Here is a 17,070-nt window from a genome sequence, read left to right on the forward strand (position 1 = left end):
TTGCTGCTACCATCAGTATTTTCATAACACCATCCAACTCCATTGTTACTCACAAGTTAAAATTTGATGTACCAGTTGTTTATTTGTTTACTTTGCCCTTGTTAAATTATTTATTTTTGTAGACATTAAATATTAGTGAAATCAAACCTGCTCATATTCTGCACAATTCATCTTTATCGATCAAGACATGCCTCTAAATGTTTTCTGATTTTTGCATGTCACTCACATGCAGGGAAAAATAATATTACACCATAATTTATCATTTTTCACATCAACCGCGCCCTCTCCAAACACTATCACTGAGCAAAACTCAGTGAACCTGTTTCACCAGAGCATACATCAGACTACAATAAAAAGATTATGATTTCTCTTTCTGTTGTCTTTAAAATCACAAAATTATTATTATAAAACTAACAGTATCATAATATTTATTTTTTATTTTTTTATTTTTTTTTGCTGTATTGCACAGGCCTTGACTCAACCCCACTTAAATCAGTCTGTAGCTTCATTTTTACAGCAGAATGACTAGGTTTTTCCTCGTCTTCTTGGTTTTTAGCTCAGTTCCACTTTGGTTTAAGGTCAAACATAAATTATAGCTTGGAGCAGAAAGATACAGTGGTCTGGTTTGAGACTCTTTAAATGAATGGTGGCATTTTTTTTTTTTTTTTAAATAAACGATTCGTGGTTCCTTATTGATCAGCCAGCAGCAGGATGCTGAATAGTGTGGATATGATGAGTCAGCACTGTTGGAGGTCTGTGGCAGGGAACAGTAGTCATTATGTGAGTTCAGTTTGAGGAGTCTGTGGTGCTGACCGATCATTACTGCTGGCCTTCTTTTCCACTGATAAACGGTTCAGATATTCCGAATAAATATGGCACAAAATTTGCCCTGCTTGCATGACCTTGAGCGACTCCTTCATCACTCAGTATCAGATTCCAGCACCGCGTAAAACGGCAGACTCTGCTTAGCCAGACGCCTCTGTCTCTCTGCTTACGTTTTCTCTTCCTCTCTCTATCTAGCCCTGGGGATCAATTCTGAGGAACTGGAACTTCTTGGCAGTGACTCACCCAGGCTACATGGCCTTCCTGACATATGACGAGGTGAAGGCGCGACTGCAAAAGTACATTAACAAGCCGGGCAGGTATGGCCAGCTCTCTGCTTTCCATCACACTTCTAAGTGTTACATTCGATATATCTTGATACTTCAGCATTGTTCAGGCTCAACAGGGTGGATTCATCAGCACTGTGAATCAGAAGTGTGAGAACAGTGGAGGCCTAAAAGAACACTGCACATTCATGACTAGACATGAGATACACTGCTGGTACTTACTCTGCAAGGTTTGGGGGAGGATCTATGGGGAAATAACTGTGTGTGTGTGTGTGTGTGTGTGTGTGTGTGTGTGTGTGTGTGTGTGTGTGTGTGTGTTAAAGTTGGAAGCTGTAATCGATGTGCCATCTGCTGTGTTGCATGCTGCTCAAGCAGCTGTTTTTTCATTTTCCCTGGCAGACGGTCGCTGAACGAGAGGGCTAGGCCGAGTCTTTAGCTAATTACAGGGGGTGAAGAGATGAACAGAAACAGATACCCTCCTCTCCTTTCCTCTCCTCTCCTCTCCTCTCCTTTCCTCTCTTCTCCTAGTTTGAGGTCAATGCTGCAGACAAACAGTAGCTGCATCAGTAGTGTTAAAGGAATACTCCGGCGTTTTCACCCTACTCCATATTCCCCACATCTGTAGTGTATACGATTATCACAGACAATTTCAACATGTTTCCCTGAACGGAATGAAAAACATTTTTACTTGAAACTCACTTATAATGCAAGTCTAAGGGTTGAAGTCTAAAAAAAGACAGACTTTTATGTGCAAAATTATAACTGTTACTACACTAACAGTAAAGGTCCTAGAATGAAACAGACATGAGGGAATGTCTGCCTTTATGTAGTTTTATGCATCATTCAAATTCTGGAGCAGTACAGTAAAAAAGAAAAGGAAAAAAACAATTTTGGTTATTTAAGCTTTCCCTAGGGTTTTCTGGTATCTGTGCGCCATCAAACAGAAACAGAATCATTTCCGTATTTATGTTTCGTCCTCTGAAAAAAAAAAAAAAAAAAAAAAGTCCCAAGAATGCCTTAAATTAAAAATACTTTTGCCTGAAATGTTTCATGAAATTATGAAATCATGAAGTACTTTTGACTAAAAAGGAATTCAAGAAAGTGTTCTGTGTTTCTCATAATCTTTATTGACTGCTCCAAGAAGTATCCTTCACTTTTCTCAGTACTGGGACTTGAGTTTCTTGCTTATCTGTGCTAATCACACACGTGCACACACACACACACACACACACACGTGCACACAAACAGTACTGTGGATGGAGATGAGGTTGAACTGCGCCGAAAGGTTTCTTTAATGAGTCAATCAGACCTGGATTTTTAAAATTTTTTTAAATACAGTCGAGTCCCATGTCTGTGTGTGAACATGGACATGGAGCCAGTTAATAACAGAGCAATAAACGAAAAAGACTTGGGGTAACGGTGGAGGCTACTGCTGTCTGATTTGCAGTGGGAAACTTGGTATGTGTGTGTGCACTTGGATGAGAAAAACAAACAGAAGAAAACGGAAGACAGCAGGTATCATGTTGAACTGTGTTTGATTCGCTACATGCATGTACTAATCTACTGAAGAGAAGCAGCAGCTGTGCGTGTATCTGTCTCTGTCCTCGTGTTTCTGCCGGTCTCTCTGCCGGTCTCTCTGCCGGTCTCTCTGTCGGTATGGCTTTGTCTCTGTGTCTGTCTGCATGTGTGTGTCTGGATCTGTGTCTGTCTGTGTGTGTCTGTCTGTGTGTGTCTCTCTGACTGTGTGTTGCATGTCTGTGTATCTGTCTCTGTGTGTGTATGTCTATGTCTGTATCTCTGTGTTTCTGTGTGCCTGTCTCTGTCTGTCTAGGGGGTTGTGTGTGTCTATCTCTGTCTGTCTGTGTCTCTGTCTCTGTGTGTCTGTCTGTATCTCTGTCTCTATCAGTGTGTCTGTTTCTGTCTCTGTCTGTGTGTCTGTTTCTGTCTGTGTGTCTGTCTCTGCCTGGGTGTCTGTCTGTGTTTCTGTCTATCAGTGTCACTGTCTCTGTCTCTCTGTCTCAGTCTGTGTGTCTGTCTCTGTCTGTCTCTGTCTCAGTCTGTGTGTCTGTCTCTTTGTCTCTCTGTCTGTGTGTCTGTCTTTCTCTGTCTTTCTGTCTGTGTCTGTGTTTCTGTCTGTATCTGTCTCTCTGTCTGTCTTTCTGTCTGTATCTGTCTCTCTGTCTGTCTTTCTGTCTGTGTGTCTGTCTCTGTCTGTGTGTGTCTTTGTCCCAGTTTGTCCCTGTCTGTCTCTATCTCTGTCCCAGTCTGTCTCTGTCTGTCTCTATCTCTGTCCCAGTCTCTGTCTGTCTCTGTCTGTCTGTGGGATTGTCTCTGCATCTCTCTGCTCATCTGTCTCTGTCTGTTTCTGTGCATATGTGTACCTGTGCCTCTTTGTCTATGAAGACAAACACACATTTGTCTTACTGTCATTGTGAGAACATTCCACTGACATGTTTATTAATGCAGGTAATTAAGCCTATGCCTCCACCTAAATCTAACCCTTACCTTAACCTCAGTAAGCAAAAGGGAACATTTTGTCTCTTTTAGTTTTTAAATAAAAGGTGCAGTTCTCATAAACCAGCAAAACGTCCATCCAGGATTAGATATTCCAGTCCTTGTGGGGATATTTAGTCCCCACCAAGATATAAACACATGTGTACACATACGTGTACACATACACACACACATACACACACACACGCAGGTGGTTGTAGGTGAGTACTGTGCACCAGGTTCAAGTCCAGAATGTGTGTCGGAGGGCAGTTGTTGAAGGTTGGGTCAACAGTGTGCGATACAGGAGACAGGAGGGCTGGCGCTTGTCTTAAGAGAGATTGACGGAGAGTGAGTGAGGGTCCATCAGAAGAGAAGAGACTCAGGAGGATGTCCAGTTCTTCTATGACGTTTCCTAGGGAGTCAGGTGGGTGATAGATAACAGCAATAAGAAGATTTACAGCATGAAATTCAAAGAATGAGATGTGAAGATGAGACGGTCTAAGGGATGTTAAGCACCATTTCTGGGACAAGAGCAAGCCTGTGTCACTGCTCCTGACAGTATTTCATGGAGTATAAGTGAAAGCGTAGACAGAGGACAGACAAAACTAGTGTCTCCAAATTTGTTGGAATTAAAGGAAGTAGAGAGAGTGAAGGGAAGCTAAAGATGAGATGAATTCAGCTTTCTGGATAGCAGACTGTCACTTCCAGAGCCAAACTACTACCACTGAGTGAGACAGCAGTGAAGAGCTGCTGAGATTGCTGATAGAGGATGGCTTTGGGGTCTGTGAAATTGGAGTAAGGCATGTCATGTTAGAAGACACGACATTGTTTCACATTGCATATTTATAATCTATGAATAGTCATTACTTTTCTAGTAAATGGTCATGCCTCTACTTGCCTTAATAGCAGCACCAACTGTCAGATAACGGTCAATTTCAATTCAGCTAGAGTTTTTGTTGTCTCACCTGCTGTTCCAAGAATTCCACATGTTTTCTATGGGATTGAGGTCTGATGAAGTATCCCAGTGATCATCAAATAAATCACACACAGATTTGGAACTACGACCCTACACCTAAACATGTTTCCCTATACTTTTCTTCCTGAAATGTGAATGTGTTAGTGTTGTGTTGCTTTGACATGAAATGCAAATGTCACATTAGAGTCTGGTCTACAGATGAGCATCCGATTTACATCTGTCGAGATGCACACTCATAGCCACTGTACAGTAAGGGGCAAATATTTGCGTGTGTGACTTGTGTATTTTTTGTCGGATGTTTGGAGGCAATTTTCTCTTTAAACTCATGTGTGGTGGCCTGGGAAAATTGTTCACATGGTGAAATATTAACATTTTCTGCTATACATAGATCTGACATTTACAAACTGAAATATGTTCCTCTGTTCCGTGAATCTCAACCAGGAGTCGAGTTAAATTTGAACGTCTGCCTACCCCCCACAGTGTAAAAGGCGACAACTGTACTACATTTCAACTGTGGCACATGTGCATTACAGACATTTGACAGTGAATTTGATTAAGCTTAATCAAATCATTGTGTAACTTTCACTGTGTAAGGAAATCACACTTGCAAGGCTAGCAAGGTTTTAGACATATTTAGGCAGATTGACTGTTGTTACTACTACATTTGTTAAACTGGCCCTAACATGATCTTCACAGGAAGATAGCTTAGGCAAAATTATAAAATATATTAAAAAATATAATGCAATATAGTAAATAGTATAATGAAATATATTTATGGTTCCTTAATGTTGTGGTGCCAAAGTGTGTTATAGTGAGAAACCTGATTTTTCATCTTTTTGGGCCTGAATTCAGCCAAAATCCTTTTTTTTTTGCCATGTTTTTCTGTGGATAATCTGGTGCTTTTAAAATATTTTGTTCAACATTACTTAGATGATGCAATTCTAGATGCTGTCATCATCATCAGTGCTTGCTGCATATTGATTTGAACAGACAACGAGATGAGCCCTCCTACCCATTTCAACTTTCTGTTTACTTCCCCACTTACTTGTTTGATAGCTAACAATCTCCTACTGAACATTCCAGTCTTCCAGAAATTAATTTCTGCTTGTTCTCAGAAGCACGTCTGACAAGGCTTTAGGGAATGGGTTTATTAACCTGCGTTGTTGGTCCCAGCTCTTAGATCTCCTCTACCTCCTGAAGCTTCAGCTCTCCTGCTGTCCACAGTGCCGCACCTCTCAGCCCTTTTAATTAAGCCAAAATCATCTTAGCCTACGTAGTATAGAGAGAGATAATAACTGTTTATTTGTCTATTTCTCACTTTCTGTCTGTCTCAAGAACAATACACATCCCAAAAACTGAATTATAGATTATAGAGCAGTGTTGTTGCTCAACACCAAAGTAAAAACATGCTCACGTACACATTTGGGATTCTGTTTCTATTCAAATTCATCGCTTACTGACTCATACTGTTGTCAGAGCAAAAGAATATGCAGCCTTGTTTAATGGACCATTTCCGTGTGTCTCTGTTTGCATGGCCTGTGTTCATTGTTTAAGCGAAACCTCATTCAAATTCTAAGTAATTCAAGTACAGGAACATGCAGATAACGAGATAAAATGAAGATGATAAATAAATGAATGGTGTATAAGGCACAGTGTGTGGTGTGTTATTAGCTCTGAGCTTTCTCTACACAGAAAGAACAGAGGCAGGCTCAGCATGAGCTGCGCACCAGAACAGAGTCTGTGAAAAGTGAAAATAAAATGTGAAGGTTAAAAAGCAGCAGACAAGATTAAAGTGTGGCACATAAGCGCTAATCGAATTATACTGAGTGTCATACTGAAAGTTGAGTCGACGCTACACCTCTTATTAAACATATGTGTAACAATTCCTGCGTAATAGTGAATTAGAATCATTTTAGTAGTTAATCTTAAGGTGCTATGTAATTATTTATGCAGTGTTATATGATCTCCAGTGTAAACAGGATTAGACAGGCTTATACACTGAACAAATCAAAACAGGATTTAAATAGCCTGATTTAAATAGAAAGCCTGATAGAAACAGCATATAACTAAATCATGTGCCAGAGAATAGGGCAAATTCTGGAGGCCACACTTGATAGAATGGAGACAAGCTGCAGAAATAAACTCATTGTGTTCAACAACATAATAGACTGTACAGCTACTGTGCCCTAAGCTATAAGAGAGTGTTTACAAACTGTATAGGGCAAATAAATGAAAAGTAAGACTGTTGAGTCATAGGGGTGCACATTATAATTCAATTCTATTTTGTTTCAGGGTAACAGTCTTATAATTGTGAATATAAAACAATTCCTTATTTTGGTGCATCTCAGTTTTTTATTTCTATAGCCCATAGACAGGATTTGTTCCACTTTCTACTAAGCAAAAAGAATACATAATTAGTGCTAAATCACTGATATAGTTATTAAATCATAAAGCATTTAATTTCTTTTTTAATGGTCTTCAGGGCAACAGATAATACCATTGCAGCACTCCAGCTCTATCCTCTGGCTCAGTTCTGCTTCTCGTCTGTCCGTTTAGCAGCTTGCATCTTAGAAAAAATACCTCCTCCCACCCAGAATACACAATACAGTGTCACTATCTACAGATAGATTGAATCAGGACCAAGTTATGTTCTTACTGCACTATGATTCACTTGGACTGAGACTACCTCGCAGGTTCTGTCAGAGCGGTTGTTTTGGTCCATTCATGTGTTCTCTCCTGCGTAAACAAATCTCAACAAGGAGGTAGGTACAAAAGGGTTTGATTCAAGCAAGCTAAGCTGACCTTAGCTTTGAACAATGCAGTACCATGAAAAGAGTTAAGATCAGTGCCCAAGTGCTGTTCAGAAGCTATAACCAATGCAAAGTCGTCTGCCAATTCCCACCTACCAACCAGCTCTCCCCTATTATACAACAGCTACCAACTGAGTGAAGGCTAATACGTGCTTCCTCCGAGACCTGTGAAGCCAGCCAACTGCATCTTTTCAAACTGCTGCTCATCCGTGATTGACACACATGATTGGCTCCTGTGTCTCTGTGATTGACAGAGGAGGGAAAGAGTATGTCAGACCTCCCACCCAGAGAACGCATCCAGTTTTACTCCCTTGGCTCCTGGCCATGGATGACTGTGGCATCTTTGGGATTCACACTTGTGATTCGAATAGGCTTTTCACTCAGGAGCCCCAAACTTTTTTCACTTTTAAGATGGCTAGCCTCATTCTGCATGTTAGCATTTTCTAATCAGTGTTTTATGAGCTGTTTGCTAAAAGAATGAGCCTAGTATTCCTGTTCCTGTATGTCTGTAGCATACACCAGTTTGGGTTTGGGTGGATGAATTAGATTATAGCCTGAATTTCAGTTTTCTTAGTTTTCTCTTTTGTCAGCCATTGGTGGTGACAGCTGTTTATTATACTAGCATATCAGACCAATTGCATGGATAAACAAAGGATTAGGTAATTTTTTTAAAAGAAAGAAAACCACATTGCGGTCACTATGTAGGTCATTCATTCAGGCTACACTGTAGCTCCTGCTTTGATCAAGGGTTGGTCCTTAGCTTTGGCTGAACACATCTCCTCTCAGTGTTGTTTTTTGAGAGCCAGTCCAAGGTTGATGATGTCTCTAGTGTTGTTGGATGGTTAATATATGGATTTAGAAACTCTTGAACATGTCAAGTATATGAAGTTTGTGATGTAGCTACTTAGACACATCTTATATTTCTTCCTCACATAAGCAATATGGAAGCCTCTTGGTCTGATTTTGGACATAACTTTGGGTCTCTGGCTGGACCTAGGAGAGCACTACAGTGGCTTTGAGATGCATAACACTATAAACTTATCACAAAACAGAACAAAATTTAAAAAATGCAAAATCTTATTATAAGAAGAAAAAAAAAAACTAAATAGAAGGTTAATCTACTGCATGTGGTTTTCATTTAATTACTGTAATAATTGAGTCTTGTATGAGACCATTATCTGATGTTTTCATGCTCACTGAAACTGGACAGTGAAGTTTGGAAAAACATTACCTGGTCTTTTTCCAATTGTTAACTGTCCAGTGAGACTGTGTCCACTGCAGCCTCAGATTCCTGTTCTTGACAGGAATGGAGACACCTGCTGTTGTAGCCCATTTTCCTCAAGACAGTTTTTGAGATGCTTTTCTGCTCACCATGGTTGTAAAGAGTAAAATCTATTCGAGTTACGGCCGACTTCCTGTAAGCTCGAACCAACCTGCCCATTCTCCTCTGGCCTCTCACACCAGCAAAGCATTCGTACCTGCAGAACTGCCGTTCATAGGAGCTGTTTAATTTTGCTGTTCTGTGTACACTCTAGAGACTGTCGTGTGTGAAAATCCCAGAAGATCAGCAGTTTCTGAAATACTCAAACCAGCCTGTCTGGTAATAGCAATCGTGCCATGATCAAAGTCACGACGATCACATTTTTTCTCACATTCTAATGCATGTAGTATGTGTATGTGTGAGTGTGTGTATGGCTGTTTGTGTGATTGAGTTCTGTTACCATTAGTGTATAACACGTGCAGATGTACGAGTATGAAACATTCCTTACAGAGTGTGTGTTTGCGAGTTGTAACTGAAAACCTTTTTCATTTTATGACTGTAAACATATATGCCACTGTTTATATGAAGCACTTAAAACCCACAAGCGCTATTATTTCACCCTGATTCATTGTTGGTTAATGGATTTAGTCATGTGACATCTCTGCTGTTGGAAGCAGGCCTTGATTTGTCAAGCACTTACTTATCTTGCTCCTCATTTTGCCCCTGTTCTTTGGAATTAAGAGATTTTCTGTCATCTATGTAATGTTTCATTCCTCTGAATGGCTCGTCCGTGCCATGATGCGCCCTCACATGCCTCTGCGTTCAGCATAGTGAAATCTGGAGTGTTTGTTGCTAGGTGATTGAGAGGAGTCTTTAAATAGCTCAGAGCTCAGAAGCACAATATATTACCTCTCAATTTGCAGTTTGCACCATATATTACTGCAAATTGACAGGTGGGCTCGAATAGCTTATACAGTATGTAGTTTTGCTTGTTTTTGGTTTGTATATACATATCTACTCATGCATTTATTTTGTACAAGACTGATTTTTACCTGCAGTTAGGGCTTTTAATCATTGTAAACTCAAGATGTTAGGGCTTCTAAAGTTATTTCCTTACTTGACTTCAGGGTAACCATTAGGTTAAATACTTAGGTTGAATACTTCCCATGCACTTAGAGGTGAATTGATATTGAGCAAAACTGACAAATGAAGCTTTTATTACAAACACTTTACATTAAAGTTCCCTTAACTGACATTATAGCATAGAGTTGCTGAATTCTCAAATCTGACTGGTCAATTCAATTCAATTCAATTTTATTTGTATAGCGCTTTTAACAATGAACATTGTCTCAAAGCAGCTTTACAGGTCAGAGGGTGTTGATTAATTTTCTGTAAAAGCACAACTCTGACAGTAGTGATGGCTGTAACAACTCATTCACAGGCTCACACAGAATGGCTGATCAAAAAAAAAAAGGTGTTGTTATTTAACAAAGAAGAACATATAAATATTAATTAATTTTGCCGTAAAACATTAACTGCATCCGCCTTTGCATCAGGCCGTATCACACTCCCCTGTCATTGATTATTTACCTACAACAGCACAACTTGTCATGTTTTATTCCTTATTTATTTAACATGAGTGAACAGGAATACTCAGTGTACTTATCATTAATACGGTATCATAACATTAACATAGTAGGAATAAGTTCTGTGTCAGAGGAATAAATTAGCTTCTGCTCTCTCTCTCTCTCTCTCTCTCTCTCTCTCTCTCTCTCTCTCTCTCTCTCTGTAGTTACATCTTTCGGCTGAGCTGCACGCGCCTGGGCCAGTGGGCCATCGGCTATGTCACTAGTGATGGGAACATCCTGCAGACCATCCCCCACAACAAACCGCTCTTCCAGGCACTCATCGATGGCTACCGGGAAGGCTTGTAAGTGCTGCATCACACGCACAACACTCTAGAGAGAATATTATAAAGCCAAAGTACAAAAGAAAAAAAATAACTGTGTTATGAAAGAGTACTAATTTGCATGTGCAGCTAAATCCTGCATATGATTTGTGTAGCGAGAAATATAAAAGACTAGTGTATAGAAGTAGGGCAGGAAACCATACTTAAATGAGGTTTTTTGCATGTGCTAAATTGTTCTCGGTGGTATGGTGGGTTTAGATTTCAGAGACTCCTGGAAGAATAAACTGTAACCGGTCATATACAGTCCCCTATGAAAGTATTGGAATGGCAAGGCCAGTTCTTTCGTTTTTGCAAAAAGCTGAAGACATTTGGGTTTGAGATCAAAAGATGAATGAGATGATAGAGCAGAATTTCAGCTTTCATATCATGATATTTACATCTAGATGTGTTAAACAACTTAGAACATGGTACCTTTTGTGTCAGACCACCCAATTTTTAGATGAGCAAAAGTATTGGAACAGATAGTCTGAAAGTAAATAAAACTTATTATTCGGTTGCATATCCCTTGCTTACAGTGACTGTATCAAGCCGGTGACCCACTGACATCACCAAACTGTGGCATTTTTCTTTTGTGATGCTTTTCCAGGCTTGTACCATAGCTTCTTTCATAGCTTTTGTTTTGGGGGTTTCTCCCTTCAGTCTCCTATTCAGGAGGTGAAATGCACGCTCAATTGGATTAAGTTCTGGTGATTCACATGGCCAGTCTAAAAACTTCCACTGTTTCCACTGATTTAGTCCTTTGTTGTGTTGGCAGTGTGTTATGGGTCATTGTCTTGCTGCATGATGAAGCTCCTCCCTATGAGATCGGATGCATTTCTCTGTAAATTGGCAGACAGAATGTTTCTGTAAACTACTGAACTCATTCTGCTGCTACCATCCTGAGTTACGTCATCAATAAAGATTAGTGAGCCGTTTCCAGAAGCAGCCATGCAAGCCCAAGCTATGACACTACCACCACCGTGCTTGACCAGTGAGCTCATATGTTTTGGATAATGAGCAGATCTTTTCTTTCTCCACACTTTGGCCTTTCTTTCACTTTGGTAGAGGTTAATCTTGGTTTCAGAACTTTTCTGGATCATCTCTGTATTTCTTTTTGAATTCATATCAGACCTTCTGATTCTTACTGCTGGTGAGTGGTTTGCATCTTGTGGTATGGCCTCTATATTTCTGCTCTCTTCAAACAGTCTTCTTTCATCCCTGCCCTGTGGAGGTTGTTGGTGATGTCACTGACTGTTGTTTTTGGGTTTTTCTTTACAATGTTTGTCATTAACTGCTGTTGTTTTCCTTGGTCGACCTGTTTGATGTCTGGTTGTTGGTACACCAGTGGTTTCTTTCTTTTTCAGGACATTCCAAATGGTTGTATTGGCTGTGCCCATTGCTTGTGGAATAGCTCTGATAGATTTTCTCTCTTTTTGCAGCTTCAAAATGACTTGTTTTTCTCCGATAGACAGCTTTCTGGTCTTAATGCTGGTTCATACTTTTTAACAAGTGCCGTCTTCACAGGCGAAACCCAGGGCTCAAACCAAAAGTAGACAGTCAGAGCTATTAATTGTTTAAACAATCAGTCTAACAAGAAACATCTGTCAGTCCAATGTTCCAGTATTTTTCCGATTATTTATCACTTGAACAAATTGGTGGGTTCAAACAAAAGGTGCCATGTTCTAAGTTGTTTAACACATCTAGGTGTAAATATCAGGAAATGAAAGCTGAAATTCTGGTCTATCATCTCATATTCATCTCAAACCCAAATGTCTTCAGCGAAAGGTGTAAAACAATACTCCAGTACTTTCGGAGGGGACTGTATGTACTTGTCGTAATATATAACACCGATTAAGGACAGTAAGAAACATCAAAAAGAAAGTATGATATAAATACAAAATAAGAGTGTACACTCCTGGAGGGAAAAAAATGTGCCAAGCCCAAAATGGCAAAATATTTAGCTTTTAATGGCATTAACAACAGATCATTGGTCAGGAAATTAGCAAGAATTAACAAATAGATAAAGGAACTTGGTATGAGATAGCGTTTCCCTTTGATTTCTTTAAATGTTTCAGCCTTGTGGCCCATGAGATGTGGCAGATAAACAAATAATGACTAACCTTTTAAGAAAAAAAGATACATACCAGAAGATATTTTTGGAAAATTTCATACACCCAGACATGTATTAGTTTGAATTTTACATCAAACATTTTAATCGTTATTATGATTTAACCTTTGTGTACAAGAAGACTATATAAGTGAATTTCTCTCTTTATAGCTTTTCCCAAAACAATTCACTGCAGCAAAAGTAAACGAGCAAATGGTGGCACAGGAGCTCTCAGGAGTACATTTGTTTAATTCTTGCTAATTTTCTGACCAATGATTTGTTGTTAAGATCATTAAAAGCTTAATATTTGCCATTTTAGACTTTTTTTTTGCCCAGGAGTGTAGACGTGTGTGTTCTTATAAGATGTATAGGCTCTTTTACTGAAACAAGTTGCGAAATTGGGCAAATGTAATACTTCTCTTTTCTGTATTTGCATGTTATCGCAATTGCTGAAGTGATGTCGAGGTGCTGTAAATCACACTACATGTGCTAATTAATCTACTCCCATGGCTCTGTATTTTGCACCACTCTGAATGGGCCACCAGTCTACCATGCACACACATTCACACACTCATGCACACCTAGGGCGATTTAGCGTAGCCAGTGCACCTACCGGCATGTTTTTGAGAGGAAACCAGAGAGCCAAGAAGAAAGCCAAATGGACACGCACAGACAGTAACCCAAGCTCAGGCTCAAACCAGGGACCCTGGAGTTATAAGGCAGCAATGCTACTTGCATTGCATTTTCATTATGGTAAACGTGCAAACTTTCTACAGATAGCACGTGTTACTTTGCCAGTTTAAAACAACTGTAAATCAGCTTGCTTGCCTTTGAGGCTGCTATCAGGTTTGCATGCTTTTACACTCACAAACCTTACGTAAATTGGATTGACTGTTTCTGAGGCTCTTTGTGGAATCTCTCTGAATTCCGACAGGTATTTTTCTTTTGATATCAGTTGAAAGCATCGCTGTCAGGTTTAGCAGTGGCTAACTGTCAGTCCTGTCTGTCTGAACTTTATTCCTGACTATATTCTGACACGGAGATCACAGCACTTTTAACATCAATCACATCTGTATGATCAGTCTGTTGTTATGATGAGAGATCTCACCTCAGTTTTGTCAGATTTTTTTCTCACATTTTATTTTGTCATTGGTAACAAAACTGCAGCGGCTCGTGATCATAGATCATTGGTGATGCAGAATGACATTAATAATGACATAGCAAACAAAATTAAGACGTCATGATTATCATGGTTGACTTATGCTATAGGATACTAGCTAGTGAATTTATAGAGTAACCACAAAGTCATCCAGCACACAGTCTAGCAATTCATTTTGAGAGGTTTTAGATGTAGCTTTGTTCAACTATGTTTGACACAGTAGGCATGCTTTCTAAAGAGCTAATATCATTAACCAGGGTTGCCAGGTCTCAGCAAAATTTCCAGCACAATTCCACTCAAAAGACCTGAAACCTGCCTGGAAAAAGTTGAGCATTGGAAAAGGGAGACACACTTTTCTTCCTTTCTCTGTTGTTGCGTGGGACACAAGGTCACTAGGGTGCACACACATTTCTGGACATTATCCACTCCATAATTCTGCATTTCCTCCTCCAGTCTTTGCATATACTATATCTTGCAATATAATTGGTTCTGTTTTGTAATATCATAAACACAATGGTGCACTTTCACTTTGCCTCTGTTTGCTCAAATTTATTCTTTTTAATTCTGATTATTTGCTATAAAACAAGATCTTGGTTGCTGCTCAGTATTTTTAAACTATGCCAGTTGTAACCGTGGCAACTTTGTCATTAATTGTCTTGTACGCTGCTCCTCACCCAAGCATGGGACAGCATGATTCCTGCCCCAGTGTGCCTTTATCAGTGCTTGTTGCAGTGCTAATGGGTGCTATGAAAACTCTGTGGTAAATGGTAAATGGGGCAGCGAGCACCAAGATTAACATCTAGAGAGGCGAGGAAATCAATGAAACATCAGCATATATCTTTCAAATAGCACCGTTTTTTTTTTTTTTTTTAAATCGTATTCAAAAGATGTAATTAGTATTTTAGCAGTATTTAAAATGAAGTTGGATGAAGTTGTGGATTTTACAACGTTTAACATTTGTTAAAAGGCTGATGTGGTTCAGCTGCCACTATAACAAAATCCCCGTGAGCATGTTCCCCTCCTTCATACATACATATTTGAAAAGCACAAGCTCCACAATGGTCAACAGCCATATCAGTGCTTCGCAGATGGATGTTGATGTTGGTAAAACAGACACGTCTGCCTCCTTCTCCTTGTCTGATTGTGTGATTTTCAAGCCTGCCCTGGCTGATTGGCTGTATAAATGTGGCTAATGCAGCGTGACTGCTCCTCTCTCACTCCACAGGCTGAAGCTGGCCTTTGTGATCAGATAGAAAGGTACAGAGAGAGGTCACTGTAATGGGAATTGGCAGGAAAAAAAAGATCCTATCTGCACACAGAGTTAGGAGTGCTGCAGATTTAAAGTGCTACACGCTGCACATAGTGGGTGTATTTTGTTCATTGTTGCTGCATGCAGTGACCTCATGCTGTCTGTTCCCTTTGCAGTTATCTGTTTCCTGATGGTCGCAGTTATAACCCAGACCTGACTGGCCTGTGTGAACCCACCCCACATGACCACATTAAAGTTACACAGGTGAGGAACAGATTTGGGTGGGTGGGGTCATGTTTTTGCACACATGCTCTCATGCATTCATGCATATCAAAATGCAAATACTGGTGTATGGGTTTAGTCTGACGTGACCTTCGTGCCTCTTTTTCTCCACAGGAGCAGTACGAGCTGTACTGTGAGATGGGCTCCACGTTTCAGCTGTGCAAAATTTGTGCAGAGAATGATAAAGACGTGAAGATCGAGCCATGCGGGCACCTGATGTGCACTTCCTGTCTCACCGCATGGCAGGTACATCCACTTAGCCCCAAGCAAGCGTGGTTTTTGTGAGCCAGTATTGTAGGACATGGGGAGCTCTAGAGCTTAATCTGAGCCTTGCTTATGTTTTCTGAAGTCAAGCTGCACTGAACTGCAAAAGCAGAAATGAAAGGCAAGTTGCGGATGTGCGACACATAGTGGGATAACAGAAAAACACAAATAATTTCACTTCTAGGAATACTTAAGCAATTTTTAATATCCTGTTTATATACTGCATCTGTAGAGGAAGGACAATTGTAACAAACTAGAATTTTGACACATTTCCCTGCACTGTAAGAGAATTTGTTTACTCAAAACTTGCAGATTGGATTTGAAGGCCAATATCAATGTAAAGTATGGTTTAGTTTTATTTGTTTAACAGCAAAAAAAAAACAAAAAAAAAACAACTACCTAAAACATCGCTCAATAAATGTGATTCTTGTGAAATTAAAGAGACTTCACATTATATGATGATATGTATCAATGCACTGAGCATTTGAACTATATACAGTCTGGTCCATAAATATTGGGACATCGACACAATTCTAACATTTTTGGCTCTATACACCACCACAATGGATTTCAAATGAAACGGACAAGATGTGCTTTAACTGCAGACTGTCAGCTTTAATTTGAGGGTATTTACATCCAAATCAGGTGAACGGTGTAGGAATTACAACAGTTTGTACATGTCCAATATTTATGGACCTCACTGTACATATATATAAAACGTGTTGAAATAATTGTCCAGATTTATCTCATATACTACAGAAGTATTCCGTTAATGGTTTTTATGTTGTGACCCTAGAATATATATCTCATTTAGCTGGAGTATTACTACATCCTAACAGCTTGGGAATGGGGACAGTGCGTCCCTTATGTCCTTTTGCTGACCTTCTTTGTGTATGATAAAACACAAGGGAAGTGAATGACCTGCAAATTTGAGGGAAAGTATGTGCCAGATTGCATACATGTGTGTTAGATTTTCTGTGTGTGTGTGTGTGTGTGTGTGTGTGTGTGTGTGTGTGTGTGTGTGTGTGTGTGCGCGCGCGCGCATAATTGGATGTATGTGCATGTTTATGTTAATCTCTATGATTAGACAATGACGACTCTGAGATATGGCTTTATGGAGTGCTTTTCTGCACCAAATTGTTGCTAAAGCATCTGTGCAGCTCTACAAGAAACTGTTTTCTGGAGGGAACATATCTAAAACCAAGCAACTAGTCTGTAGAATGTAGTCCTATTTAGACAGTTAGTAGTGGTGTGTAGTAGCCTATATATAGCTGGCCCACACCATAGTGTGTGTGACAGGTACAGAAGTAGGTTGAGTTTGCGTACCCAGAAATGACTACATTGTTGATCTGTTTCTGATTCCACAGCGTTTCAGCATTTAATCCTCTGCTGTGACGCTGGAACACTGTCTG

At 39.7% G+C, this 17,070-nt stretch overlaps 1 protein-coding gene across 4 annotated transcripts in view; it reads left to right on the forward strand.

The window, feature by feature from the left end:
* Window positions 1-17,070, forward strand: part of cblb (Cbl proto-oncogene B, E3 ubiquitin protein ligase) — an 83,944-nt gene that overhangs the window by 48,827 nt on the left and 18,047 nt on the right. For all 4 annotated transcript variants that reach the window (XM_026941728.3, XM_053241371.1, XM_026941729.3 and 1 more), the window contains exons 6-9: window positions 1,021-1,142; window positions 10,442-10,579; window positions 15,289-15,376; window positions 15,509-15,640. In XM_026941728.3, coding sequence (XP_026797529.1) covers window positions 1,021-1,142; window positions 10,442-10,579; window positions 15,289-15,376; window positions 15,509-15,640 — 480 coding nt within the window. The remainder of the gene's footprint in view (window positions 1-1,020; window positions 1,143-10,441; window positions 10,580-15,288; window positions 15,377-15,508; window positions 15,641-17,070) is intronic.

The sequence above is a fragment of the Pangasianodon hypophthalmus genome, chromosome 17 (assembly GCF_027358585.1).
Source record: "Pangasianodon hypophthalmus isolate fPanHyp1 chromosome 17, fPanHyp1.pri, whole genome shotgun sequence".
In the NCBI taxonomy this organism is placed as follows: domain Eukaryota; kingdom Metazoa; phylum Chordata; class Actinopteri; order Siluriformes; family Pangasiidae; genus Pangasianodon; species Pangasianodon hypophthalmus.